Genomic DNA, 27,508 nt, shown 5'->3' on the forward strand with positions numbered 1-27,508 from the left:
CCGAATCTGCTTTTGTGCATCACAACCCATACGGACTGCACTCCCATACTCAACTGTTGCTAATACTGTGATGTAATGCAATGCAAGATATTGTTGCTAACTGGTTCAAATCTGTGAGTTTCAGAACATTGTTGTGTAATCGGCTGAAATGCCTCATGGATTTCGGAGTTCAATCTGTCAAGGTTTCATGTGAGCAAATTTGAAATGATCGGTTCATAATAGTCTGCAGCTAATTAATGTCTGTTTTGTATAGTATGAGTTTAAGCATTAGTGTAATATATATAACTGATAAACTTGATTGACCATCTGTACAAGCATGACAGATACACGTCTCCAAGAAATCCAAGCAGTGAAGGCATTTCAATTCTCCTGTTATCTCTCCAGTTGTGGTTAACAAACTCTCCTCTCTGTTTCCATATCTCATTTTGATTAAATAGTTTGATTTTATAAAAGTAGATAATGAAAGCTTGGAGTTTTGCAGCTCGCAAGGTCAGAATGAGATTTGAGTATCTTTCCAATATGACAGTAATTAAATATTTATGAAGACATTTGAGTGGTCTTGTGTGCAATTGTTTCTCCTTTCTTTTTTCCTGATTTTTTTTTTTTTATTGTCATTATGGAAAGTTAGTTTTACACTTGGTAGTCTTGAATAACTAGTTGCAGTTCAATTGCAACACTTGGCAGTGTAATTTTGCTACATTTTCACATCATCAAATGGAAATTCATGATTTGTCTTAGGTCTCACGTGGTACAATTAAAATATGCACAACTAGATAGAAGTCCATGCATCCAATCAGTAATTGATTTATAGGTTACACTCTTCTTACTCGTCTTAATAAATATGGTTGATATCAGTTCTTTCCTTACTATTAACTGTTATAATTCTTATCTACAATTTAATCTGATTATTTAACACATAAAACCGTCGTTTTATGTGTTAAAACTGGAATACAAAGAGAAGCATTTTATGGAAGCAACCGGGAATCTTACTTTATTTAAAAAAAAAAAAAAAAAAAACGGTAATAATGTTCATGTATAGGATTTGCCGTAAATAGATTTTCGTTGTCGTAATGAAAGCACATGCTGGTCGTAAAGAAGAGGTTTGGTCGTACATAAGTTTGACACAAGATGGGGAATAGGTGATCTACACATGACTACATACCAAAGTTAGCTGTTTCCAGCTGAACGTCTTCAAGACTTACAAGGAAAAAGGTAAACTGAATTTACAGTCAAGGGTCATGGCCAGTGGATATCTTGCTAGCCACCGTATTATATACGGTTTTTAGCCTTTTAGCTAACTGATTAGCTACATGCCTAGCTAGACTATAACATCAAATACTGAATTTCCGTTCGGTTTGCAATGGAAATACCGTTGTTTGTCTTGGAGGAGAAGAAAAACCTGGACCTGTTTTAAGACAATGTAGTTTGCTAGCTAACTTCAGCTACCGGCTACATTCCTGCCACTCGTAAAATTAGCACTTGTATTACGTGCATGTACTGTATAGCTATCTAGCAAGCCAGCCTTAAGCTAAGTTGCCAGCCGTTATGGAGCTATTTGTCAACTGTACAATGCCTATATTTAGGTCAGATTCCTACCTGGCTGAATCGAAATTTTCATTCGCGTTGCTTCCTCTAGTGCGAATTGAACTTGGATTGTTTCGTCCGTTCGATCCTTCTCTCTTCGTGCCAGGATGTTCGTGGTGGTGGAGATGGTGGACACCGTGAGGATTCCTCCGTGGCAGTTTCAACGGCAACTCAACGAAGCTATCGCGGAGGAACTCAACAAAAAGCTGGCCAACAAGGTGGGTGTGATGGATGCTAGTGGATATTTTAGGATGTTGACGTGCGCAAAATTGCTCTCATGGGCGTAATAGTAATGAGCTCGAAGTTGGCAAAAGTCACACTGGAGAGCGCGGGTGTCGAACCGCAAACAATTACGGGAGGAGGATAAGCTTAGTATTTTAAAATAATTGGACAAAACTAAGCCAAGGTTTGTTTGCTTTTGGTTTTATTATAATGATATTCCTGAAGACCTGTTCTCACTATGTCTGTCCATCTCCCCCGCAGGTAGTCTACAATGTTGGTTTGTGCATCTGTCTGTATGACATCACCAAACTGGAGGACTCTTACATATTCCCAGGTGATGGGGCCTCACACACCAAAGGTATGGGACACAAGGCAAAGTAACTTGCCAGGTGCTGATACAGGAATCTGCTTAGATGGAAAAGTGACCACTCAAAATAACAAGACCCATTCAGCCGTATACTCAGTAATGCTTGTGTTCAGGCACACAATGCAAGACAGACAAAAGTTGTTTTAATGATGTGTTTTTTTTTTTGGGGGGGGGGGGGGGGGGGGGGGGGGTTACATTTAGTGCAACATAATAGGAGTGGCACATTTGCTTTCTCTGAGTCTGAGCTGTAGGTGTGGGACCTGGAACACATTTGATAGTAGCTTTCACGTGTTCAACCTTTTTAAGATAATGTTTTTAATGTTGAATTCTACGCTAGGGAATTATGTCCCTGTTATATATCACACAGTTCAAACTTTACACCTGCATCTTAAAAATGGATTTTGCACTAATGGGAAAAAGTCCATTCTCCTACCTTGTTTTTGTGTGTTCTTGAATTCTCTGGACTTCATTTCTTTTTAATGCCATGAGTTCATAGTAATAGACCTTTTGGAGTTCTCTTTTGCATTTCGCTGTATCAGTCGAACAGCAGCTGGCTCAAGGTCAGTGCTGATCACAGCCTGAGAAAAATTGTCTCTGTCTCTCCTTTCGTCAGTGCACTTCAGGTACGTGGTGTTCCACCCTTTTCTGGACGAGATCCTGGTGGGGAAGATAAAGTACTGCAGCCAGGAGGGGGTGCACGGTGAGCGAGGCGTGGCTGTCTGCTATCTCTCTGTCCTCTGTTTCTCTGCGGGACTGGTCTGCGTCGTCCCTTTTTCTGCCATTATTTATACTTGGTGGCATCCATTGTGACCTGTCTGAATGTCCTGCATACCTTTACTTGTTTGGACTGTGTTTCTGTTTACTCACAAAACTTGTTTGTCTGTCAGTCTTGCCTTCTGAGTTCTCCCTCTTCTTCTATGGCGGTTGTTTGCTTAAATACGTTGCTCTCCCAGTATGCCTAAAACAACCGTTCCTAACAATGTTGATTACACATCACTGCTCAACACCTGCTCCTGAGCAGGGTTCAGAAAATCAGTGTTTTGCACTGTGTAGATGTTACACAGTATAGAGTAGACGTTAAGCATATTAAGGATATGAACAATTATAATGTGCTTTATCACAATATCACTGTTATAAAACTTGAATGCATAAAAGGATTATTTGTGATAATATATCAATGTTCCCCTCCCTAACCCCACTTCCTCGCAGTATAATATCATTATATATGTAGGAATGTTTCCAGATTAAACAATGCGTTAATGTTTCAAGGTGTTGAAATATGCTGGTATCTGTATCTTGCAGTCAGCCTGGGATTCTTCGATGACATCATTATTCCACCAGAGTCTCTTCAACAGCCCGCCAAATTGTATCCTGGACAATGGCAGTGATGACTTGTGTAAAAACAAGTTTGTCTGACTGTATTTGACACCCCCTTCATGATTCCCAGTGCCAGGTTTCCATGTAAATTTGTGTCCATCGCAGTGCACTGCATGTAAGCGTCTTGATCCATCAGTCATTCAAAGTGTCTTTGGTATTACACAGCATGGAGAGAGGATTTGACACCCTTTCCTAGCTAACAGCATCTGAGGATAGTGTAAAGAAAGGCAGCTTCTTTTTTAGATGTACTCCTGTCTGCTGGGACCCTGAACATGCAAATGAGAATGGAGGTGGGAATGAGGCAGGTGTTTCTTATAATATACATAGAAGAAAAAAAAAGCCAGAGAGTGTGTTCCTTCACTGAACCCCCAGCGACGAGGCTGAGCAGGTGTGGGTTTGGGAGTACGAGACAGACGAGGGAGCCCACGACCTCTACATGGACCAGGGCGAGGAGATCCGCTTCCGGGTTACTGACGAGCTCTTCCTGGACACCTCCCCCACTGGTCCTGCGGTCACGGCGACCGACACCCCCGCGGCCCCAGGGGCCGAGGACAGCGGGCAGAAGAAGGAGGCCCCGTACACGCTGATAGTAAGAGAACCCACACTGTCAAATACAGCGCTGTCTGTGGCTCTTACAGGGGAAAAAAATCTTTCACTTCATGTGGTACTTTGGTTTGTTGCTCAGAATTGGTGTGCGGTCATTGTTGTCTTATGCCTGGGGTCACTCCGTTCAAAATGGGTGAAGTGACCCAAGTAGTGGCTGACTGTGAGAGAAAATGGGTTCACAGATTTTTGCCAAACTTCACTCTTCCAGCATATGTGTCCTTCCACTCTAACCTGTTTCATTACATTACATTATTGGCATTTTAGCAGACGCTCTTATGCAGAGCGACTTGCATCAATTACAGGTTTTTACAGTGTGATCCATTTATACAGTTGGATATTTACTGAGGCGATTGTGGGTTGAGTACCTTGCCCAAGTGTAGGGCAGCAGTGTCCCTGTGGGGAATCAAACCGGCAATCTTTCGGTTACGAGTCCTGCTCCTTAAGCACTATGCTACACTGCTGCTCGGTGTTTGAGTGCACTTGTTACTTACTGCATCTTGCTGGAACATGGACTCAGTCTGTACCTTTCTCACTGCCTCCCTCTTTATCCCTCCCTCTATTCTAGGGATCCATCAGTGAGCCTGGCTTGGGACTGCTGTCCTGGTGGAACAGCTAACGGCAGGGAATGACGGACAGGAGAGCAAGCGAGCCGGCAGGCTCAAGGGACTGTCCGTTCTGCCTGGCCCCTCCCCCAGTGCAACTCCCGCCTGCTTGTGATGAACTCGGATAAACTGCGATTGCGTGATCTCATTGGATCCGAGCGGACGGTGCAAACAACTTTGATGGACTGTGCAGTTGGAGCACTGATAATGCGAACGGCCTGTCCCAAGAGCAGCTATTGGACAGGAAATATTACCCACAGTGAACGGCAGACTCAGACCAAGAAGGGCAACAGCGATCATTAAGACTTGACTTTGTGCATTATGGACACAGTCTGCAGGAAGAAGTGGGCTGTTTCTCTAGGTGTCCTGCAGAGTGAAGTGACTGATTGTCTGAGAGCTGTAGGTCGTATTGTAAATACTGCTGTGACCATATATATAAACAGATTGTGGCTCGGTGCATATTAAAAGAGACCATTTCCATTTGGGTACTGTGTCTTGGTGTCTGGCGTGGGTTTCTTTTGGTCTACTTATGTTTGTCTGCATCTGACCTGAAACCTTAACTCGACTCAGCATACGCAGACCATGCAATGCAAGCTTTGTTGTCAAGGGGATTCAGCAGCTGAACGCTAAAAAGCGAGTTTCAGCTACAGCCCGCATTTCTACATGTTTCCAAAGCATAGGTTAGTTCCTTATTTCCCCAAACACTTAAACACTTGCTGCAGGGAAGGACTTTACAGCAAACTGGTGGATTTCTGGTACTGTCATAAAAAAAATAGAAGTGTCTATTTGCTTACTTGAATGTATATGCATGTTGTTTTCATTTGGACGTCTGAGCAAATTTATTTGTAGTAAATACAAAAATGTGTTTAAGCTTCGCATTTTAATTATTTTTGAAATCCACTGAACGTGAGATAAAATGTAGCAGGTAATCAAAAGTCCAGCTGTACGATCGGGCTTGATCCTGAAGAGGTTAATCACACCAGTGTTGGCTGGGGGAAGCATGCGGCGGTGCTGCTCGTGTTTGTATGTTCAGAGTACAAACGAAGGCTCTGGTGTAGCTTTCCGTGTTTCCCACTAAGTTGTGCTGCCATTTTTGTTAGTGCTCGTGTGCGCGCACCGTATGTGTAACCAGTGAAGTTTGTTGAGCGTTCATCGTGAGACGTGAGATAATTCCGGCTGCGTGAGTTTTGAGATCGTAAACTTTGAACTGATGCTCCATTAACTCTTACTGCAACGGCTTGGTGGTTGAAGGGAGATTCCACCTCATACAGACAGTGCGTTTCATCTAATAACACACGTTGACGGTTCGTACAGCGCTGATCGTAATCGCTCGCTGTCCAGAGCGTTTTATTTCAAAGGGCAAATCAATCTTGGTTTTCGTCCAATTCTGTCGACAAACGAACCCCACTCCCCGTCTTTTTTCCCCCCTCACTTACGTTGGTCGTGTGGCTCTGGTCACGCACAGACACATTCGCCCAATCCGCACAGACGGCGGAGTCCCGTTGAATCCCATAACATAGCTTCAAAGACAGGGTATATACCACTGCGCTGCACGGATTTATGCTTGTTTTTCATTTATGTTATATAATAGGTGGCGACAAGACGTGCAGTTCCCTCGCCCGGCGTAACGGGCAATATTCTGCGGTAAGAACCAAATTCAGTCTCGTTTTAATTTGCATATCATGTGGTTGCATTGTTTGCTGTAGTTTTTTGTATTGTTTTCACTATATGCGATCTTTATTCCCAACAGGAAGATTTAAGCTGTTCAGGGTACATATTGTACTCTGACTCTGGGGGGGGGGGGAAAAAACACCAACTACCCAGTCCGTTTGTCCTACTCCGGGTTGTGTGCATTCACATGTTAAACTATAGCGAATGTTCTGGAATTATAAAAAGGGGGACAGTTTGATTATCAAAGAGAGTTTGTTTGTTTTGGCTCCCGCCGTGGGTTTGAGCTGTGTCGCCGCTTGATACTGTATCGCTAGATTGTCGTCCTTTTTTAGTTGGAACACGTCTTTGTTGTCGCAAAGACAGAAAATCGATCAATTCGAGACTTGCGTCTAACCTAAAGTTATATCCAGCTTCTGGTGACGCTCGTGTACAAGCTCATTCATTCGACTCTGTCCCCCGCACGGACTGCGCTTCTGTTGCAAGAAGCGTAACGACATCTTGGGGAAATGACACAAATTTAAAACATCTTTCCCCCTCGTGTTCTTTTCACAAGCGATCCAGAGGAACGCAGAACTCAAATTTAGCATGCTGTCAGTGCGATCTTCTTGCCACTCTGTCTTTCTTCTCCTCGCTCAAAGCTGAGCTTGGTCACGCCGTTTGCTGATGTCTCATTATGTCCGCTTCATTACACTGTGTGCAGCTAATTTTACCAGACATAGCTAATTATAGCCATTTAAAACGACAGGTTACTTGACAATTTATATTAATAATGGTTAAACATAATACATAATTAATTGTTTGCAATATTTGGGTTGAGCATTGTTGTTCAGAGAGCAGGGGTGTTTTGTCAAACTTGGCTGCCATCTGTGCTTGTATTCCCTGTGGGAGCTTTGCAGCCAAGCAAGTATAGTCCAGTGCGATAGAAAGACTGACATATGTATGTATTGATAAACTTTCCTGAATGCCTCTTTTTCGTCGTCGACCTTGTTTTGAAATACATACGCCACATGACGCCTCTCTGCAATCTATGCCACCATATCTTGCAGAATGACCTCTTTTGTCAATAGAGGACATCTTCATGGTTGCACTTTCTCTCCGCCCTAGGGACCCAACCAGGCTCGGAATAAATGCAAGCACTAAGACAAACAGCACACAGACATATACTGTGTGCTTGAAGAGAGAGGACAGTAGATGTTTTGACTCACGCACTGAATGAACAATCCGGCGGTGGCTTGGATCGCACCGCCACCGGACTCGTGCAGAAACATTTGCCCTGTGCTGTCCCCGCAGTGGTATTCTAGGAATTCAGGAGCCCAAAACTCAGTTGGACCCTAGAAGACTTTTCACTCGTTGTGACACGAGGGCAGTTTGGGTTATTGATGGTGTACCTCGAAACCAGGCCGCTCTTGTATTCTGCACAATAAGCATTTGTCTCTAGTTGTGTCCAGTGCTTCTCCTTGTCTGTCAACCCTTGCTACTACGTTTGCTTGTTTCTTTCTTTCTGTCCCTCGTTTTACCCCTCTCTTTCTCTCCCTTCATTCTCTTTCTCTTTCTCTCACTCCTCTTCTCTGTGTTCTTTTTTGCCTCTCTTTTGCTGACAGTCTCTAGTAAGCTGCCCCACTTGGGGATGTTTTAAGTTTGACTTCCTGTCTTGGTCCCTAACACTGCATGTGTTTATTGCAGGTGTTAGGCTGAGGGAAGAAAAAAGCTAATCAATCTTTCAACACGAGACGCTTCCAGAAGCCTCGGTACATTAACAGAGCATTCAGACATTCTTTTAAATGTTTAAATTTTTCCTTTGACATGTGTTTTCAATAGGCTGTCAGAGAGTGAGAAATGAACCTGGTTGGGGAAAAAAGAAAAAAAATATTCTTTCTTCAGTTGGGCTTTGTAAATATTTGCACACAGCTGGCAACTAAGCGCAATGTACCTATCACTCATATTTGTTTGTACTATTAACTTTTTTCCTTTTTTAAAAAACTCTTACCATGTACCATATCTGTATTACTGAAACACTGCCCTGAGCTGAGTTGGTTACGTTGCTTTTTTCCATTCGTATTGTGTCATTGTTCATCCTGCTCTTTACACCATGTTGTCACTACAGACTGTGGATGACAGTATGTTTGTTGAGTGTCTTTCCGTCCCTGATCCCTCCGTCTTCCTCTGTGTTACAGGAAGTCCTATGTTCACATTGTTTTGAAGTGACATACGGACACTGTCCAGCCACAACCCCAGAGACGGAGGTTTGCTGAGGGACGGATAGTTGCAGGTGCATTCAGCCAGACAGATCGGCAGAGTCGTGACTAGAGGCTCCATCTGCGCTGACGGCCACGTACAGCCCTGCGGCCATGGCAGAACCAGGCCTGTCGTCCCCTTCGGAAGCCCCCCTGCTCCCCCCCCGCAGTGCCTCACTGTCCCTCTCCTTCCCCTTCATGAAGGACGGCAGTCACATGTGGGGAGGGGGTCTTCCCCAGCCGGGGGAACTTCCCAGCCCTCTGCCCACCAAGCGCACCCGTACATACTCAGCGTAAGTATCCAGCGAACAGTGATGGCAGGGCGAGGCTTTGTGGGACCCCAAAAATGTGTTATCAGTGACTCATAGCTTGACACAGATTGCAGTGATTTGCTGTAGAGAGCAAAGCCTTTTGTTCAGTGATTGACAGCACAGGGTAGCCCCACCCATAGCTGGGCTCATGCAGCCTCACTTTCCCATCACTGCCTAGAAATTCCTGCAGGATTATGTGAATACGTGTAGCCAGGTCTTCGTGCACTTGGGATTAAGTACGTAAATTGTGATTGCATGCCTTCTGTTTTTAAGAGTTTTATGTGTTGTTGAGCCACCAGAAATCATTCTAAAAATAATCTTCACAACTGGGCGTATAACACAAATGAATTGTTTTCTGTGACCCCCCACCCCCCAAACCCCCACCCCCCTGCCTGCAGCACTGCGAGGGCCAACTCCGGGCCGATCTTCAAGGGCGTGTGCAAAAACTTCTCCAGGTCACAGGGTCACGGCTTCATTCGCCCCTCCCACAGCGGGGAGGACATCTTCGTCCACATCTCAGAGTGAGTGAATGGAGCTTTGGCATTAGGACAATATTGCCCCCTATTGACTGTCTGCAGGGACTGCAGCTTTTATGGGCCACATGTAGCTCCTCTCACTCCCATACTGGCCCTGTTTTATTCACATTGACTTTTATTCATTTGGCAGATGCTTTTATCCAAAGTGACTTACAAGTGAGGCAGAGTTCAACACAAGTGAAAGTCATACATGGAGTCACAATATTACACATACTGCATGACCAAGTTTCAGTAGTTGACCAGACAAGGTAATTTAAGGAAATAAGGAATTTCACAGGCATTCAGTTCACCTACCAGTCAATTTCATGTGTAAATTTGTTAGACGATACATGAAAAGACATGATAATTCTTTTAGTAATGAACAGCAATTCAACTTACAATGATCAGTTGTGTTGATCTCATCAAAAATATTTTACATCAGAAAAACAAAACGTGAAACATACGAAATACGAAAACTTGCAACCACACCCACACCGTCAATATAATTCTACACACCATTAAAAGTGTTCCAGTGCTTTTTCCAAGTTTTTCTGCAACCATTTGTTTCCCTGTGAGTATGTATGTATGGATCAAGCAAGTATTCCTCATTATCGTGCAAAGCCAAAGTGCAATAAATAGATAAGTTCAATGGATAAGCGATGGACAGTGCTGTAGTGACTGTAACTGGTACTTCTGTTGTTTCTCACCTAGCATTGAGGGGGAGTACGTGCCAATGGAGGGGGATGAAGTGACATACAAGCTGTGCCCCATCCCACCCAAGAATCTGAAAATGCAGGCCGTGGAGGTGGTCATCACTCACCAGAACCCAGGGACGAAGCATGAGACTTGGTCTGGGCAGATAATCAGCTCCTAGGCTTCAGCTCCGAGCCGCTGTTGCTATTTAATGGGAGGGGGAGGGGGAGCGGGGGGAGTGGAATTGTGGGAAAGAAAATGTATGGGGGGGGATAGAAAGCATTGATAAGTGATAAAAGGAGGGATGTAGGGAGGTGAAAGAGGTCTGTGTTGCATTGGTGTTGTCACTGAAAGTGAAATGAGACAGAGGAATGGAAGTTTATGGAGGAGACGTGACTGATAAAATGTAATGTGTCAGTCAGGGTGAAGAGCTCTTAAGAGAGAACAAAATGATGATAAGGTAAAAAAAAAACAGGAGTGGGAGAGGTGGAGGAAATGAAGAGGACAATATTTACATTACCTTTGAAGTCCTGTTGGGTTTCTGTGGAGAATTTCTGGGAAATTTAAGATGGAGGCGAGACTGAGTGAAAACATAAAATGGAGGTTTTAAGGAAAAGATTAATTTTACTGTGAAACAAAATGCAAGTTTTTTTTTCCTGAAATTTTATCCGTACCTGGCCTTTATTTATCTGCTAATTTATTTTTAATCCCAAGTATCAATTGTGTTCCAATTTAGATACATTTTTTAGGTTAAATGTTTTTGTACAAACGTATTCTGGATCTGGGTGTTGCATTACAAAAAGTGCACACGATCCCAAAAGATTCCAGAAAATATACTGCCAAATTTACAACTCTCACAGATCGCTTGTCAAGCCGTTCAGAGCAGATCTTATAGCATTGTAGTCTAATAGGAATTACTGATACTTAATAGAGTGTAGAATATTAATTTCATCCCCCTCCCCTCTTGAGACATTTTTTTTCAAATTCTTAAATGATCAATTGTACTTAAACTATTTTCTTATTAAAGCAATGTTTGAATGAAAATGCAGTATCATAGTTACAGCATGTTTTTGCATGTAATTTGATGTGTCTAGAGTTTTTCTTTGCAACTTTCCTACCGTTCAGCATCACTTTTTGAAATGACTTTGCTGATGTTTCTAACAAACACAGATTGATCTCAAATGAGATTTTTTTTGTTTGTTTGTATTATTTGAAGTCAGAGCACTTTTTTTCCCAGGTCAAACACTGTGATTGATGTATTGCTATTATGATGAGAAATTAAAATGAAAAATAAAAAACTTTAATGATTTCTAGATGGGTGTTGAAATTTTCTGACCAGGCTTGCACTGTGTCATTGGTTACTCTGTGTATGTCTGTCAGTCTGTCTGATCATCCTTTTTAACATTGGCAATGTGGGAACTCTATTGGAAAGAAATTTTGGTGACATAGTGGTCATTTCCAGGCTTATTTATAAGGTTGCTCTAGATTATATGAGTGCATTCCTAGATTAAAATTAACCATATTCTCTACTTGAATGAACAAACTGAACAATGGTAATTTACCAGAAAAAGTCTCCCATATTAGGATTATAAGTAAAATGTTAAATGGTCTGTATCATTAATTTTTGTGCTTACTTATAATTTTAAAAAAGTTTGGACACTTTGGACCTGTGGAATATTACGTAAATACAACTGGTAGGGAGCACAATGGGTAACAGTCTCCTTTTAGCTACAGAGTCCAAGGCTTCAAAGTGGCTTTAAACTCAGTGGTGTTAGGTGCATGTTCTGCTTGTGTCCAGTGTGAGTTTTCTGTATTCAGTACTTTTCCCCACACAGTTCAAAGACATGTTGCCTGCCTTAACCTGGATCTCTTCATTCTTCCCTCTAATGGCCTGGCATCCTATTATGGGTGTGGTCCTACCTTGCACCCCAGAGCTGTGGGGTTCCACCACTCCACAAACTAGCAATTCTGTGAAGGACAGCGTGTGAAGCAAACTGACACATCCAGTGATGGAAAAGAATGTGCTTATCGTATGTAAACCATGCAGAGTAGGACATTGCTGCTTTACACATCATTTTATTTAAAAAAACAAACACATTTGTCACAGACCTCATGTTCAACAATGAACATTTACTGCATGACTTGATTTAAACATTTTATTTATTATACTGATTGGTTCCTGGGCATTCTCTTCATAGAGCTGTTTAGGGCAAGGGGAGTGTTGATTTTTACGGTGAATCGAGGGCCTCACTCTACACAAGGAGTGTCCATTCCTGACCAGTGTCCAACTGTATTCCTGGAGTGTCACAGTCCATTCTTTCATAATCACACCGTTTCAGCACTTGATTTAGCCAATCATTGCATTTTTCAAAACCATGGGACCAGTCCTCTCTGTTCTGAGAGTGTCGGTCATTTAAAAGAGCAGGAAATCAATCCTGCCAGACCAGAATCCTTCAATACCAGGACTAGGGAAACTTTGATCTAAAGACAGGAAAGCAGGAGCAAGGTGGTATCCACTGGGGATCAGTTGGTTACTGGTTTTCATTTAAATTCAGGTCTTAATTACACTTACTGGGCAGGAACCTGAATCACCCGTTGATTAAAATATCAGTCCGACGCTGGTGGAAAGACATCTCCAAAACTCCAGGGACTGTGAACGCAGGACTGTCCAAGTCTTCCAAAGTGCAAGATGGATTTAATACTTAAGCATTTGAAAAACCAACATCACTTTCAACAAGGATGGAAACTTGTCACTTAGTGACTGGTTTTCTTCCAATACCTTGATGTAATCTTCACTGATTAAGCTTATAGAAAACACTGTCTGTCTCTTAACAGATTTCAGATGTCACATCCAAGCAGGCTGTTATATTAGTGTGCAATTATGAATGTGAAAGCTTGAAATGGAGTGGAATGATTCCAACAGAATGAGTCAAGGACATACATTACCATTCTAGTACCATAACCTTATACATCACGTTTAAAGCAAAAGCACCATTACATGCAGACAGTTCTCGATCAATGCCTGCTCATTGTTTTTCACAATTCAAATCATTGTTCAGTATTAAAGTACAAGTTGTTGGCTCACTACAATCAAAATGTAAACTTTGGCCATCTACAACAGTTTGTCAGATTCATTTGACAACTGGAGTGCAAAACAATACAGGGTACTCACGTAAATATACAACTTACAAAACACTCACAAGAAGGGCTTGCTTACAGCACACTATGGTCATTTCCACAGAATAACCAGAAAGGTGCACATGCAGGGCATTTAGCAGTGCCAAATTATATTTTAAAAAAATCACCCTACAAAATTAATATCGCTACATAACAGTTTTTCATATGAAATTGTAGGTAATTTTTAAACTGTAGTAAAACCATTAGAAAGAAAAAACCCAAAAACAAACCTCCACATTGATAAAGGTATCCCTTTAAAGAAGGTTCTCTGGATCTGCTGGTAAATAACAGATGCTGCCATTTTGTCCATGGCAATAACGAGTGTTTTTTTTTTTTCATGTCCAGGTCAACAGATGCAAATCACTGTTGCTCCCTTTAAAATTCCAACGCTAATTACTATTATTAGTAAAATTATAATTAACACTAAAATAGTAAATCAGTAGTGATTTTACTTATATATACATGATTGGTGTAGGTCCCACCCCCTTGCACACTGCTCTGTGCAATTACCGTCCTGAACACCAGGGGGAGCATGAGGGGTGTGTGGAGTGTGGGTGCCATGTGTGACATCAACACTCGTTAGGAGGAGCACTGAAGAAAAGTTCTCTGCAGAGTCTGGCCGTATCTTCGGGAGAGTACACTGTGAAGCCGATGGTCCGAGGGTCATTGAAGATCTCGTAGTCATTTCCTCCCTAAAGCACGAGACGGGAGACTGTTTTAACCCAGAATTATGGTCTCTGCTCTGGACTCTGCTTTGAATGAGTATCTGTCTTTAAAGTTCACAGTGCAAATTAATTTTCTACACTTTCTGTCCAATGCCCAGCTCTCAGTGCATTATTCATTTACTCTCTTTGTCTGTGTGTGTGTGTGTGAGAGAGACAGACTGGGACACATGCATGCTCACTCGCACACACCACTGCACACGAACCAACACAGACACACTCACACATGCCTTTGAACACACAAACACTCCCCAGCTGAACTGTATCCAAGTCGTCCGCAACTTCATTTATCTGCGGCTTCATCAGAGCATGACAGGCAATAAGGTACCAATGATAATTGGCGAATCTCCTCTGCTAACTAAATTACATACTATTCAGACTCAATTCATACACACATTCACTGTGCGCACGGCCATTTTGTTCAGAGTATGTTAAAGATTAACCCATTCATGTAGGTAAAAAAAATGGTTGTTGCAGCATCTCAATGGACAACTTTCAGAACAGACTTCACAGACATGGCAGGCACCTTTCACTGGTACAAAAATGCTCATGGACATATCTTTCAGGTCCACTGCTCTTACCATAGCCAGACACAATGTTCCATTAACCTTTCACCTTTAACCCCTATGGCTGCAACCTCAAACCCGCCCCCCCCACCCTGCTCTACTCCCGCCTGCCCCCTTAAGCCATCATCCATGCTCTCCTTGTCCAGTCCTCCTCTACTTACATACGACGTCTCGTTGCCAAAAAAGTAGATTCTGCTCAGTCCCTCTTCCTCCAGCACGTCCAGACACAGCCTCTTGTCCCATCCTTCGGGAAACACGTCAAAACTGATTAGACCGCCTGGAAAAAGAGAGAGAGAGACAGAGAGACAAGGAGAGAGAGAGAGGGGGGGAGAGAGAGAGAGAGAGAGAGAGAGAGAGAGAGAGACAGAGAGACAGGGAGAGAGAGAGAGAGAGAGAGAGAGAGACAGAGACAGAGAGACAGGGAGAGAGAGAGGGAGAGACAGAGAGGAAGAGGGAGAGAGAGAGAGAGAGAGAGAGAGAGAGAGAGAGGGTTGAACAAATTTGAAAAAGTGTACACTTTTACTGTTTATCGCACTTTTACATTCGAGTGTTCATGGAAGTCACATGTTGTCATCATGCTTGACTGAACTTTCCTTTGAAATTCAAAGGCAAACAGCAAAGCAGGAGGATTAGAGAAAATCCATATATGAAACAAAACATGGTTACTGAATAACAGTTCTTGGAACTTGCTCTGAGAGCACCTCATTTAGTAACCATGTAATTCAGAACTTCAAACATTAAATAGCACAGTCGTTCATGCATAATAAAATCAGCTCTGAGCAATAATGTAATTAGCCAGTGTTATGTTCAACTGAAAGCCAGCCGCATTTTACATTTTAATATAAATTAAGATACTATTTAATTGCCCCAGGCTTACTAGAAGTCCCTCTCTCCCTTTCCTCTTCGAGGCCATGCCAAAACACTTCCCTTTAAATCTCTTTGCCATAACACTCAGGTATATATTTATAAATGAACTTCCTTTCTCTCTCTGTTCTCAGAGCTGAAGGTTTAGTATTAGTTACTACTTCAGACTTGTTGATCTCTTGTTGAATCATTTGAGTTCTCTTACTTTTGGAATGGAACTCATACATCATCTAGAAGTGTACATTTAGAAGCAGAAGACATATCTCTGTCAATGAAAGTGGAAGAAAAAATTACACCAGTTGAGGGAGGGAGGAGGGGGAGGGCTGGGTGTAAAAGTAAGTAGAACCATTTTTGTGGTTCTGATTAGTGTTAGCCACCCTGCCTTTTATGGGCTAAACCATTTATTGGGCTGAAAATGTTGGAGCAACCAATCGTATGCCTTGTGGCTGTACACACCCCCATCCCATCCCCCATCCCACCCCCCCATGTGAACTCTCCCCCTTGAAAATAAAGGACAGTGTCTGAGGTATTCAGCTTAAAGGGAACACAGTTTTGAGGAAGATACTAACTGCTGCAGACACAAACTAACAGACACAAGGTACTAAGTTCCTATGTGCAGAGGTAGCACAGTGTATACGCTCAAATGCATAAACGCACACAACCACGATGTGGACATGCACCCACAGCAGCCATAAACAGAACATTGTACAGCTAAGCAAAAATTCATTCACTCCTATCGTTCATTCAGTTCCCTTGCTCACTGTTTTATAGACCTCTATAACTACAAAATAAACTACACAAAGCTAAACTCCTGCCAAGTATTCAAGAATCAGGTCACCATCAAATTACAGTCATTAAGCACACCTTCAATAACAAGTTAAGTTCACACAGGACATACAGAGAGGGGGTGAAGTCACAAATAAGCCCCTCCCCTGACTAAATCCCTCCCCCACCACTCTCCCTGAAACAAATGGCACAGACTCAAACACTCACAACCAACTGGGCAGACATGAAACACATGTCTCTGCCGGGCACAATTAACAACATGTATTTTGGGTCATGAGTTACTGGCAGTGAAAGAGTTTCCATTCAGAACAGGCACTGGAACATTTTGTACTTTCTCTCTGAGTGTGTGATGAGGGTGATAAAAAGACACAAACTCTTGGAATTACAGCCCACAAGACCATGGTTGTTTGTACCGCATCAGGCCAAATTTACCCCAATTATAATACTTCCTACAATACGACTTTTCTCGGAGTAAACCTGCAGTGTATTGAGTTGGACGCATCAAGACAGTGACACTTACAGGAGTAATTTACAACCGCTTGTTTCTGCCCATCTTCCCTGGGATTTATTCTTTCATTTGGCCATAGATCCTCAACTGCAAGTAGCAACTGCTAAAAACGTGCAAAACATATCAGGCGCACACGGACCCTGTCCTGAGACTATGTCAGGAGGCGATGTTTTTCATCTCATATTGGGAAATAGAACACCTGTAACTAATTATTAACCCTAAAGCAAAGGATACTAATGGCCTTCAATGATATACCTCAACGTTGTGAGTGATCCTCACCATAGGCAAATAACTACTCAAGTTACAAATCTTATCTCAGGTCAATCAACACACAGGCATTTAACATTTAACACTTATGAACATAGGCTTTGAGCAGTCACATCACCACACAAACACACACACACACATGCATGCACGCAGTGGGTGTTCGTTGATAAGGTCTGAAGGTGATGCTGCTGAAGGAGGGAGTAACTGAAAGTGATGAACAAAAACATAACCTCCTGAGGCTGTTTGCGCTGTAAAATCAGGCTTCTTTCACAGATCATTAACTGGATGCGGCAGGTTAAGCAATGAGCAAACCGTGATGTTTCCCTAAATGGAGAAAAACAGTTCAAAAACAAGTACAGGGTAGGGGCTCTGACGTGAGAATGGGCACTCTTTTTTATCATGTCTTGTACACACTGTGACAGGTCAAAGGACAGCTCTAAACAGAACAGCAGCGTGGCGTAGTGGTAAAAAAGAAACCAAAAGCTTGCTGGTTCAATGCCCTGCTTGGGCACTGCTGTTGTACTCTTGGGCAAGTTACTTAACACACAATTGCCTCAATATATATACAGCTGTATACATGGATAAAATTGTAACCTATGTAAGTTGGTCTGGATAAGAGTGTCTGCTAAATGACAATAATGTAATGGAATGTAACTTTTTGATGAATATCAAGAGCTTGCATGTATTACTGATAATTGCAAACTGCCTTCTATAAGCCCAGAACCTGGACCTCATTGCTTAGAGGGCCAAAGAATGACACAGTATCTGACCAGACCTCTTGGGAGGGGAGGTGCGTGTGTGTGGTGATGATTGCACCGGTTTGGAAAGTGAGCGCAAGGTCAACTTGCATCATCTACTGGAGGAGGAAAGTGGGGTGATTTGCCTGCAGGATGTATGCAAGCAGCTGGAACGTGATAAATTTGAAGTTTTGACCATAGTTATTGGAAACCGCTAAACAGCAAGTGGGAGGTTTTCAATGGAACACCTATGCAAAGCCTCTGTGCTAAAAACCACAAGTTTCTTTCCTGTGAGAGAAAAATGCCGAAAGCTTGACAGCGTACCCTACAGCGACTGTACGACACAATATACCCAGATGAAGATGGGCAGTTCAAACAAACAGTGACGTATTCAGAGTGATTGTCTTTACAGTACTTCAGCACATACACAAACACACAGGAGCACGCAAAAACTGGTGACAGACAAATACACACACGCATGGAGGAGTCGATGCTCCTGACGCTCACTGCAAGACACGTACCATAAGCAAAAATAATGCAGAATGAACCGGCTCCACAGACACTAAACCCTGCCACGCTTACCTCGGGTGAAACAGAGACCCTTCCCTGCAAACTCCTGGCGCAGGGCCTCCACAAACTTCTCCCGGATCTTCTCCCTCTGTGGTGGAGAGGAGAGTCAGACAGACGCCTTCAAAGCCAGTTTAATTACCAGCAATGTGCCCATTAACACCAGGAGATGAGGGCTTTGGATCCTCAATAGGGCATGTCCTCTGTCATACTGAAAACTGTATGCAGTTTGAATCCCCACCCATAGTTCCCATCCATTCATCTAAACTAAAAAAATGATAAAGCTAAACACAGACTGATGAGCTGCTGGTTTAAACTGAAATAAGAAAGTATTATGTATGTCTTTATGAGTTATAATCTTGTAAAAACCAAATGAAAACAGGTAAGCAGACAAACAGACAAACTCCTGTCATGCAGTATTAATTCACTTTTTTGAGAGAGCGTTAGACAAAACTTCATGAAAAGCGACATTCCACTTCCACACATTCACAATGACTCAGATACGCTCACAAATGGCTGAGAACTGATGGTCAATATCACACTCCCTTTCCACAGACCACTTTGCCTTGAGCTGCTGGACCACCAGAGAGAGCGGAGAGTTCCATTCAAAGAGCCCGCAGGGCCGTTTGGTTAGCGTGAAACTTCTTGACTTACCTTGTCGATTTCGGAGAATTCGATTCGCTCCTCGTGCGTACAGCTGCGGCCAATGGGGGAGATGTTGAGCGTGCCGTTACGGAATTCAATAAACGTGCCCCTGGGGAAACACAAACAAGAAAATGAAGCTGGAGAGAAAGAGGGAGCACAGACAGCAAGGCAGAGATGATCATTGTGTTGTGTTAGGTTCGTGCATTTCACAAAATAACTCGTGTCGTGTTCTGTACGGTGTTATTACGCAATGGCCGATTAACAAGCCTCAAAATTCCCCACAGATACAGAGTGATCTTACTTAATGTAGTAGTTTGTTTGCTATTAAGTTCATTTTAGTCATTAAAAATGGGAATGGATTATCACTACAATTTGCTAAAATTACATTCATTAAATGCGTTGAAAATGCATTCGTTCGAGCAACAGCTTGCAAACTATTTGAGACGGTGTAAAATCTATGGAGGCTTTTAAGGACAGAGAAAAAGGTGAGATTCCCTTTTCATACTGACACCCTGAATCCACCCACATCTCAGCCATTTCTCACTCCTTGATTGTTTATTTCAAAGCATTCATCACTTCTAAATATTCTCATCACAGCAAAAGCCCTGTGACAACAGAACGCTTCCTCCAGCATTCCCATTTCATTCATTTTAACGCTCGGGCATGTCACTGTTTCGCTGCAGCCTCTTTAAGCCCTGCACTCGGGTGAGCATAACTCTCACTGCCCCCCTTTTCATTTAAATGCAGAAATGAGACTGCTTTGGTTTAACGACATTATACTGGCAGCTGCGAGCAAAACCCATGCAGCGACAGAGAGCTAACAGCAGGAAGAGGGAGCAGATATTCAGCACACAAACAATGGCACAGACACAATAATAGAATCCTACTTGACACTAATTATAGTGTAACAACAGGAACAAAACAATCTACTGGCACGGTGTCAGCTATGTAGGGGTGAGCTGAGCTTCTGCGAACGTTTCAGCACCCACAACAAGATATTTCTGGGTCGACATCTGCCAATAACTTTGTCTTGCACTGTTTGTTTACTTGAGATCTCCCCTGACACAGTACAGTGACCTATGCCTACAGATGCAAACTGAGACATGTCATTAAATGAAATTTTGAGTGAAGATTAAATTGGGCATTTTTTTTAAATATCATGTCAGACAGCAACATTAATACAGCTATGATGCTAAGTCAATGCTAAGAAACTGAAACTATGGCGTATGTAACGATTCTTAGCTGTGCAGTGCTCATGGGTGCCACTCGGTATCATATCTGGGTAGTTGAAATTAAGTGAAAGGAAGTGTCAGCGCAGAGATTGTTATATCACATAATGTGCCTGTGTAAAACCTCACCTCTTTTTGGGCAGTTTGATGAGGCCCATGTACCTGAGGCAGAAGTTGATAAGGTCCTGTAGTAACTCCTCCCCCAGCTGATTCTGAATGGCCTGGAGACAACAGAACAGAGAGGTGCAAAGCTGAGTCCTGCAGGTTTTACGACCTGATGTATGCACGCAACATGTGTCCGGGCCCCCTTATTTACATCTACATTTATTTGTTTGGCAGATGCTTTTATCCAAAGCAACTTACAAGTTGGGGACAGTACATCACAAGCAAAAAGCCACATAAGGAGTCAACAGTATAAGAAGCTCAGCATGATCAAGTCTCAATAGTTGGCCGGAGAAGGTACAAGCTAGTTCGCAGAGATAAAGGTAAAGCATGAAACCATAAAGTAATTTTTTCCCCAAAATGTATGATGTAAGAAATAATTTCTATATACTTTTGCACCTTTGCTTCATAAACCTCTTTGGAGAATGACTGAAGGTGATCGCAAATCACTCCGCTCACCTGTTTGGAGATGAGTTTCCCGTCCTTGTACTGGACCGTGCCATTCTCCGCAAACACATAGTCAAACTTGTGAATGACTGCAAGAGACAAGGTGGAATGATTACGTGCGAGTCCACCGGGGGACAGGAATGATAGGCAACAAGGACTGCGAAACATCTGACAACTTAATGTTTTCCCAGAAGCAGTGAAACACAAAGGAGTCACCACCTCCTGTCCTCAGACATAAACCCTTGGCCTTAAGAGCCATAAACAGAGAAACACCAGCCGTGCTCTGTAATACCACCTGTCTGTCAGTACAAATCATCAAATGAAAATTCTTCTTACACAGAGCTCTTCTTTTTATGGAAATTTATGCATAGTCTTTTTTTACAGACAGTTCATGTCTATATCTAGACTTTAACGACTACATGAATTTATGATAAAAAACGAGAGCTTCCTTGATGTAGAAAATCCATTGTACAATAACTGATAAGTCCACAGACGGATGGAATGGTTAGAGATTTTTATGGGATGGTGAAATAACTCTTGTCAATACCAGCAGCAATTTACCGGATGCATGCGGAACACCATCCAGAATGGCCTTGTTAAATCTCACTGATGTTTCTGTTTTATCAGATGAAAGATATGTCAGCGCACCTTTGGCTGAGAGTGATGCAGTGTAGGCATCTTCACATCAAAATGCGAATTTTCACTATCACTGACTCAGTGGCTTTGGGTCAGTCAATCCGCTCTAGCATGTCAGGAATGCCACTGACCCGGGAAACGAGTACACAGGAGGGTCAGAGGGTACACACCAAAGGTCAGTGAGTGCACAAGCGCAATGTGATGAGCGTGGACTGTTCACCACCGCCACATCAGGCATGCTCAAACGGCCGCATCTGCATGGTAATCACTTCCTCAAAGGGCTGATTCAGCCAGTCAATTCTCAGCGTTTCCACCCTGGGCTCACATTGCCAGGGAGACAGCAGCGGCCTCAGCTTGGTACCTTTACTCTCGGGTTCCCTCCACCGACAGCAATATGAGGATTTAAACAGAGGTACAGAGACAATGAAACAGGGCTGGCAGTGACAAGCGGTTACCTTCATCACCCTCGCCCAGCTGTTCTGCAATCTTGGAATAGTCGGAGCCCCCCACCACTCCGATCTTCACCTTCTTGCGCAGGGACTGCAGAAACGAGTCCAGCTGTGGGTCGATCTTCTGTAGGGCAGACAGACACACAGACACTGTCTGACCCTCACAGGCAAAAACAAAAAATTCAGACAAGCATGTTCCCAAGTGGTGCAACAGCAAGAGCAAGGAGTGCACGCACGTCCGCTAAGGACACTGGAATGAAGTCAGACAAACACTATGCACCGTGACATAAGAGTTTCAGTCAACACTTTGTGGCTCCTGACCGGATCTTGTCAACAGGGTCCTCCTGCCCTTGTGTAGCACGGTGTTGAAGACCTGGACCTCAGACTGCTGCCTATCTGTTTGCCGATGTTACTGAAGATGTCGACAAGGTGCAACAAAGGGGGTGGTGCAGAGGTAGCAGAGCAGCATAAGTAGATGTTAAGGAACGGGGCTAGAAAACCAGAACGCTGCAGTTTTGATTCCTAGAGAGTCGTCCCGGTTATATTCCTCAGATAGGGGACTCAGTTGCTTTGTAAATATGCACCTGAAAAAAGGACAAAAAAAAACTACCTTTGCAAACTTCGGTCTTGAATAATGGGCAGAGATGCCAAAAATAAAAAATATTCTTACTATTTATTTTTCATGTTTAAAAAAGGCAGGGCGTGGGAACAAACCCTTAATAGCATCCGTGAGGCTCACATTGTTCCTACTCAAGTATCTTAAGCAGATAAGGACTGAGAGGGTGCCTGGGTCTGAAAGTGTACTACGGACACTGGCAGTGATGAGTGTCTCAGTGAAAAGATGCAGCGGATATCTGCCCTGCGCTGAGGGTGTGGGGTAAGCTGGCAGACAGGCTTTGTTGTGTCATAATGGGTGCCTTGGTTATCTGTGCTGATTGGCTACTGCAAGGAATGTTACACAACCTGCTCACCTTCAGACACTAACACCACAACCGACTGATACATCTTCCAAGAAACAAACAAAAAAGGCAATTTACATAAGACCAGGGAAATCTTTTGTTTATTTGCTTACTGCCTCACCTGCTAAACTCGCTGATTTACCTTTTTAAAGGAAACAAGCATCACGATCTAATGCCCAACTGGATTATGCCGTAGAAGACACTTCAGAGTCAGATGAATACACATCCCAGTGAATGTGTTCATTAAATCATTAAATCTCTGAGAGACTCCAGGAAGAATGCAGCAGCAAATTCATCAACTGTATAAATGGCTGTTAAACTATACCTCCAACAGTGGACTGCTGTGAATTGTGTCCGATATTACCCTGATGTGAACTCACTTGCTGTGACCCTTGCATCCTACGCGTTTGGTAAAAAAAAAAAAAAAAAAATCTCATCACTGTGATAAATTCAGTTTTGTAACTGACAAACTGCTTTCAAAATAACCACCGTTTAAATCATACACTGACTGTAGTCCTGTCATCTGGCATCTGCTGACCAAATCTGTTAGACACACACACCTGTGAGGTTGCATATATCAGCAGAGAATTTACAATCTCGACAAAAAGGGATTGCTGCGTGAAAAATATTTAATTATAGAAGTTAATGTTGTGATAACTCGTGCCTGGTGATAATGAATGTCCCATTCTTTTAAGTTACATCGGGCTGTAATTAACAATTTGAAGAGAAGACAAAACAACAACAAATGAACGTGGTCGTGGCCTTCATACTCCAATCATTGTACCATGCTGACAGCTGGTTAATTTGAATGCTTAGATAACCTCTCTGGCATCGAGTTTCATAACAGCAAGCGGGGAACTCAAGAACCGCACACTCGCCACCAGTCAACGTTGCGCAAGCGCTTTCAGCACGACGGACGTGCGGTGACCGACTTCTCGGCTGCAATCCGATTGATACTTTAAGAACGTCGGGGATTATGCAAGTGATGCTCAAACTGCCCGGGACGGCGCGTTCCTCTGACCCTCGCCAGCATGCTGGTGCCGCGGGTTGCACAAGACATCACGCTCCGCGAGAGACGAGTGTGATCAGTACTATCTGATTACAGTCGCAGACACAAACCAATCGCAATATACGGACACAATGCACAATCACACTTCAATGCACCGCGGTAACTAATTGCAGAAAATGCAGAACTGACAATACTTTCTGCCACTGTAGGTCTGGGATAAGAGGCTGTGTCGAAAATAGTCAATATTGTTACATAATACACGCGGACACTATCAACACAGCAGCAACCGGTTGATAAACCATCAAGAAGACAAACTATATAATGTTAACTTAGTCATGAAATCAACACTTTAAAAAATATATATATTCAGGCTGCCACCACTTGGAGCGCTTAATGAAATGAATGTAACTTACCTCTCTGGGAGGAGTTAGTGTGCCGTCCACATCAAATAAACACAGTTCGTTTCTGTTCGTGGGAAGACAACCACTTTCATCCATTTCCACTGAGGAAAAACCAGCTGGAAACGTAATCACTTCAGCAATGCCAAGCTGAATCAGCAAATAAGAGGCTATATAGCACAGAAAACGACAACAAACTCTGTAGGCTATGGCAATATCATTAAAAAATAACTTAAACACAGGTAATACTTCGAAAACTAAATCAATGAACTAAATCAGTGGCTGGAGTATGTGACGTCCTCGTCTGGAAGGCAGTTCTGGTAGATAAATGTCATAACAAAATCAAAGCCACTTTGTCACTAATTCGGCATTTTCAAGATCCCTGCGTCCTCGCCACTCCGCGATACTGACAAAAATCGTGGTCATTGAACGCCTCATTGCATTTTGTCGTCGCTACATTCTCAAGGAGAACGTTACAGGCAGCCAATCAGAGTACGCCGATATGGTCACATGCGCAGGGGGCGATGGCTACGTATCGGCACAGCGCAGGCCTCTTGTGTCATCCTACAGTCAGCACAGCGCACGTCTTCGCGGCGACCTTTCACCCACAAGCGGACAGAGACCGTATTCACGCCGGTCTGCCCTACGCATCATCTGATCCAAGACACATATTAGTAGGCCGACTATCTAAATTAAATCAACGCACGATCTGAATCAGTCAACTTTCTGTTTAGATCATTTTAAACGAATCAGTCGGCGCAGACGCTGCATTGAATCGGCTACATCACGTAAAGAGTACTAGAGCTATGACCTGAAACTGAAAGTTTTTATCAGCTGTGGTGCAGATCGTTCCAATAGGCATTTAAACAGCTACCGACAAAAAAGGACTTCGCTTTGATTGAAGTGGTTGTATTCAACATTTTTTTTTGCGTTGGAATAAAGTTCAAATAAACACTGCGACCAAATGTGACGTAAGAAAAGTAGTAAATATAAATTGACATTAACTATCAAATACACAACATCAAGTGTACTTTTAACCCCGAAATACAATTACAATACAACCATTATTATACATTAATTAGGATGCGTTAACATTCCACTGGAGTTAAAACCGTCTCTGCCCTCACTTCAAAACGTTAATGCATGATGCATAAGCGTCTTCATCTTTGAAAAGATTTGAAACGGTTTTGTATGATCACTGCTAACTCGTAAAAACGCGCCATTTAACGTTTCTTTTCTCGCTATTACACTTTCACCATGACTTGCATTTTAGTTTTAACACAGTCTGATTTGCAGTTCATCCATCAGGATATCCCCTTACAGTTATAATAAACGCCCGTTCAGATGCCACCCTACCATTCCTGAGATCTCATGAAATGAGACTGTGAATATATTATGCATATAATACTGTTAATAATGTAATAAACAGGTTTAGTTAGAAGGAAACCCATCAAATTTCTTCGCTGTCACTTTTATTAACAAACAAAATTCGTTTATCGTTTAAAAAGCACCAGCATTTGTTCTCTCTAGAATAGCTTCCTGTGGTTTGTGTTTTAAGCATGAATTCTTTTTAAAATAAAAATATATTTTTTAAAAATATTAAACGTATTAATCAAAGTATGTTTGCTATAAAGACCTTTAACCTTAGTGATTTCTTTAACCAAAGAACACCTATATCACATTATTGTGAAAACATCAATAAGTTGTTTACTGCTCTATTACGTTAAATGTGTTTTTGTGTGTCAGGAACAAATTCCCCTTTGGGCATAACTTTATTATGCGTAGACCACACTATTCGCTGAGTTCGCGGTGATCTCAGGAACACATTCCGGGAATCTCTTGGAAAGGGAGAAAGGGAAACTTTGCTTATTTCGTAACCGTAAATTACACCACCAGACGGCAGTCTAACATCAATTGTTTTGGGGATTTTTTTTTTTTTTTGAAAGGTGGATCCTACCCACAAGCGCTGCTCATCAGCCAGGTTTAATTCACTTGGTGTTAGCGTGACGGTTGGAGCAGTTGATCCTGGGTCAGCTGGTGTTGATAGAAAGTTGATAGAAAGTGAAAATCAAATTCTGGACCCAGCACTAATTAAAATCCATAAGAGGTCTTTCTTAAACAGCAATAATAAATAAATAAATAAAAATCTGTAGAGACTGAGTGGAGAGATTTTTAGTATTTCTGATTTCTGATAAAGTTATTACATTTATATTTTCCTTATTATACAATACAATTAATTCATTTTAACAGTATATAGCTACACACATCTATTTCAGCATGAAAATGTTATTTATCCAGGTACACAAAATCACTAATTGTTTCCATTTCATTTGTCTTCTAATACAAGTTTTCTGTAATTCATTTTAGGTGATAGTTTGTTGTAATTACTCCCTGAGGGGCCTTGCATAGTCACATACATGCAGGTGTGTACAAACAGGTGTGCCTACCTGACCCTCAAGTCCAGGGTTTACTGCTCTACCAATTGTACCACATACTGCACACAGGGAAAAAAGTCATGCAGAGTATTTTTTTGCCATTGTAATTAACAGAGGACGGACTGAAATGTGAGGAAGAGGAAACAACATGATTTTATTGCAGCAACCTTATCAAATAACATGATTGATTGTCTACAGGAGTGTGAGAAAACAAACTCCAGTTAGAGCAAAATTAAGACATTGCACAAATGTCACAGACAGACTGAATGTTAATGAACTAAGTTTAATGATAAGAAAGTGGGAACAGAGAATTGCATTTGTATGAATGTGTGTGTGTGTACGTGTTTGTGAGTATGTGTGTGCTTGTTTATACATTTACAGTGTTTTTGTGTATGTGTGGACGTGTGTGTGCATGTACGTGTGTGTATGCGTATGTCTGCTTAAGTATGTATGCATGTATGACAATATCTGTGCTAGCATAGTGTATGTGTGTGTGAGCATGTACATGTCTATAAGAATGCATACGTGTATGTCCGTGAGTATGTGTGTGTTTACATGCACGTATGTATGTGCATGTATTCTTAAAACCTGTGAATCCTAAAAAGCCTCTTTGTAAGAGCTTGCAGCATTGTTTGCAGATGTATTGTCACATTAAACCTACCATTTGCAGCATATGTGAGTGGTGTAGAGCAACAGGAAAATATGATAACTTATCCAAGATCTGCCTTTCTATACTTTATGACCTACCTCTATTAAACTCGGG

General features: G+C 42.3%; 3 protein-coding genes across 3 annotated transcripts; 2 read left to right on the top strand and 1 right to left on the bottom strand.

Annotated features, from left to right (window-relative positions):
• Window positions 1–1,118: 1,118 nt before the first annotated feature.
• Window positions 1,119–5,222, top strand: polr3h (polymerase (RNA) III (DNA directed) polypeptide H). Its single transcript, XM_036552334.1, has 7 exons — window positions 1,119–1,212; window positions 1,691–1,802; window positions 2,068–2,164; window positions 2,787–2,873; window positions 3,476–3,539; window positions 3,923–4,139; window positions 4,722–5,222. The coding sequence occupies exons 2-7, from the start codon at window positions 1,692–1,694 to the stop codon at window positions 4,770–4,772; spliced, it is 627 nt and encodes a 208-aa protein (XP_036408227.1). The 5' UTR covers window positions 1,119–1,212; window position 1,691; the 3' UTR covers window positions 4,773–5,222.
• Window positions 5,223–5,769: 547 nt separating this feature from the next.
• On the top strand, window positions 5,770–10,804 carry csdc2b (cold shock domain containing C2, RNA binding b). The gene is made up of 4 exons (XM_036552336.1): window positions 5,770–6,402; window positions 8,604–8,956; window positions 9,373–9,495; window positions 10,201–10,804. The coding sequence occupies exons 2-4, from the start codon at window positions 8,778–8,780 to the stop codon at window positions 10,361–10,363; spliced, it is 465 nt and encodes a 154-aa protein (XP_036408229.1). The 5' UTR covers window positions 5,770–6,402; window positions 8,604–8,777; the 3' UTR covers window positions 10,364–10,804.
• Window positions 10,805–12,247: 1,443 nt separating this feature from the next.
• LOC118794148 (phosphomannomutase 1-like) lies at window positions 12,248–24,753 on the bottom strand. Its single transcript, XM_036552332.1, has 8 exons — window positions 24,326–24,753; window positions 21,951–22,068; window positions 20,872–20,948; window positions 20,380–20,471; window positions 19,031–19,130; window positions 18,392–18,467; window positions 14,809–14,924; window positions 12,248–14,051 (listed from the first exon to the last, which is right to left on the bottom strand). The coding sequence occupies exons 1-8, from the start codon at window positions 24,407–24,409 to the stop codon at window positions 13,929–13,931; spliced, it is 786 nt and encodes a 261-aa protein (XP_036408225.1). The 5' UTR covers window positions 24,410–24,753; the 3' UTR covers window positions 12,248–13,928.
• Window positions 24,754–27,508: the final 2,755 nt, after the last annotated feature.

This window comes from Megalops cyprinoides, chromosome 19 (genome assembly GCF_013368585.1).
Source record: "Megalops cyprinoides isolate fMegCyp1 chromosome 19, fMegCyp1.pri, whole genome shotgun sequence".
Classification (NCBI taxonomy): Eukaryota; Metazoa; Chordata; class Actinopteri; order Elopiformes; family Megalopidae; genus Megalops; species Megalops cyprinoides.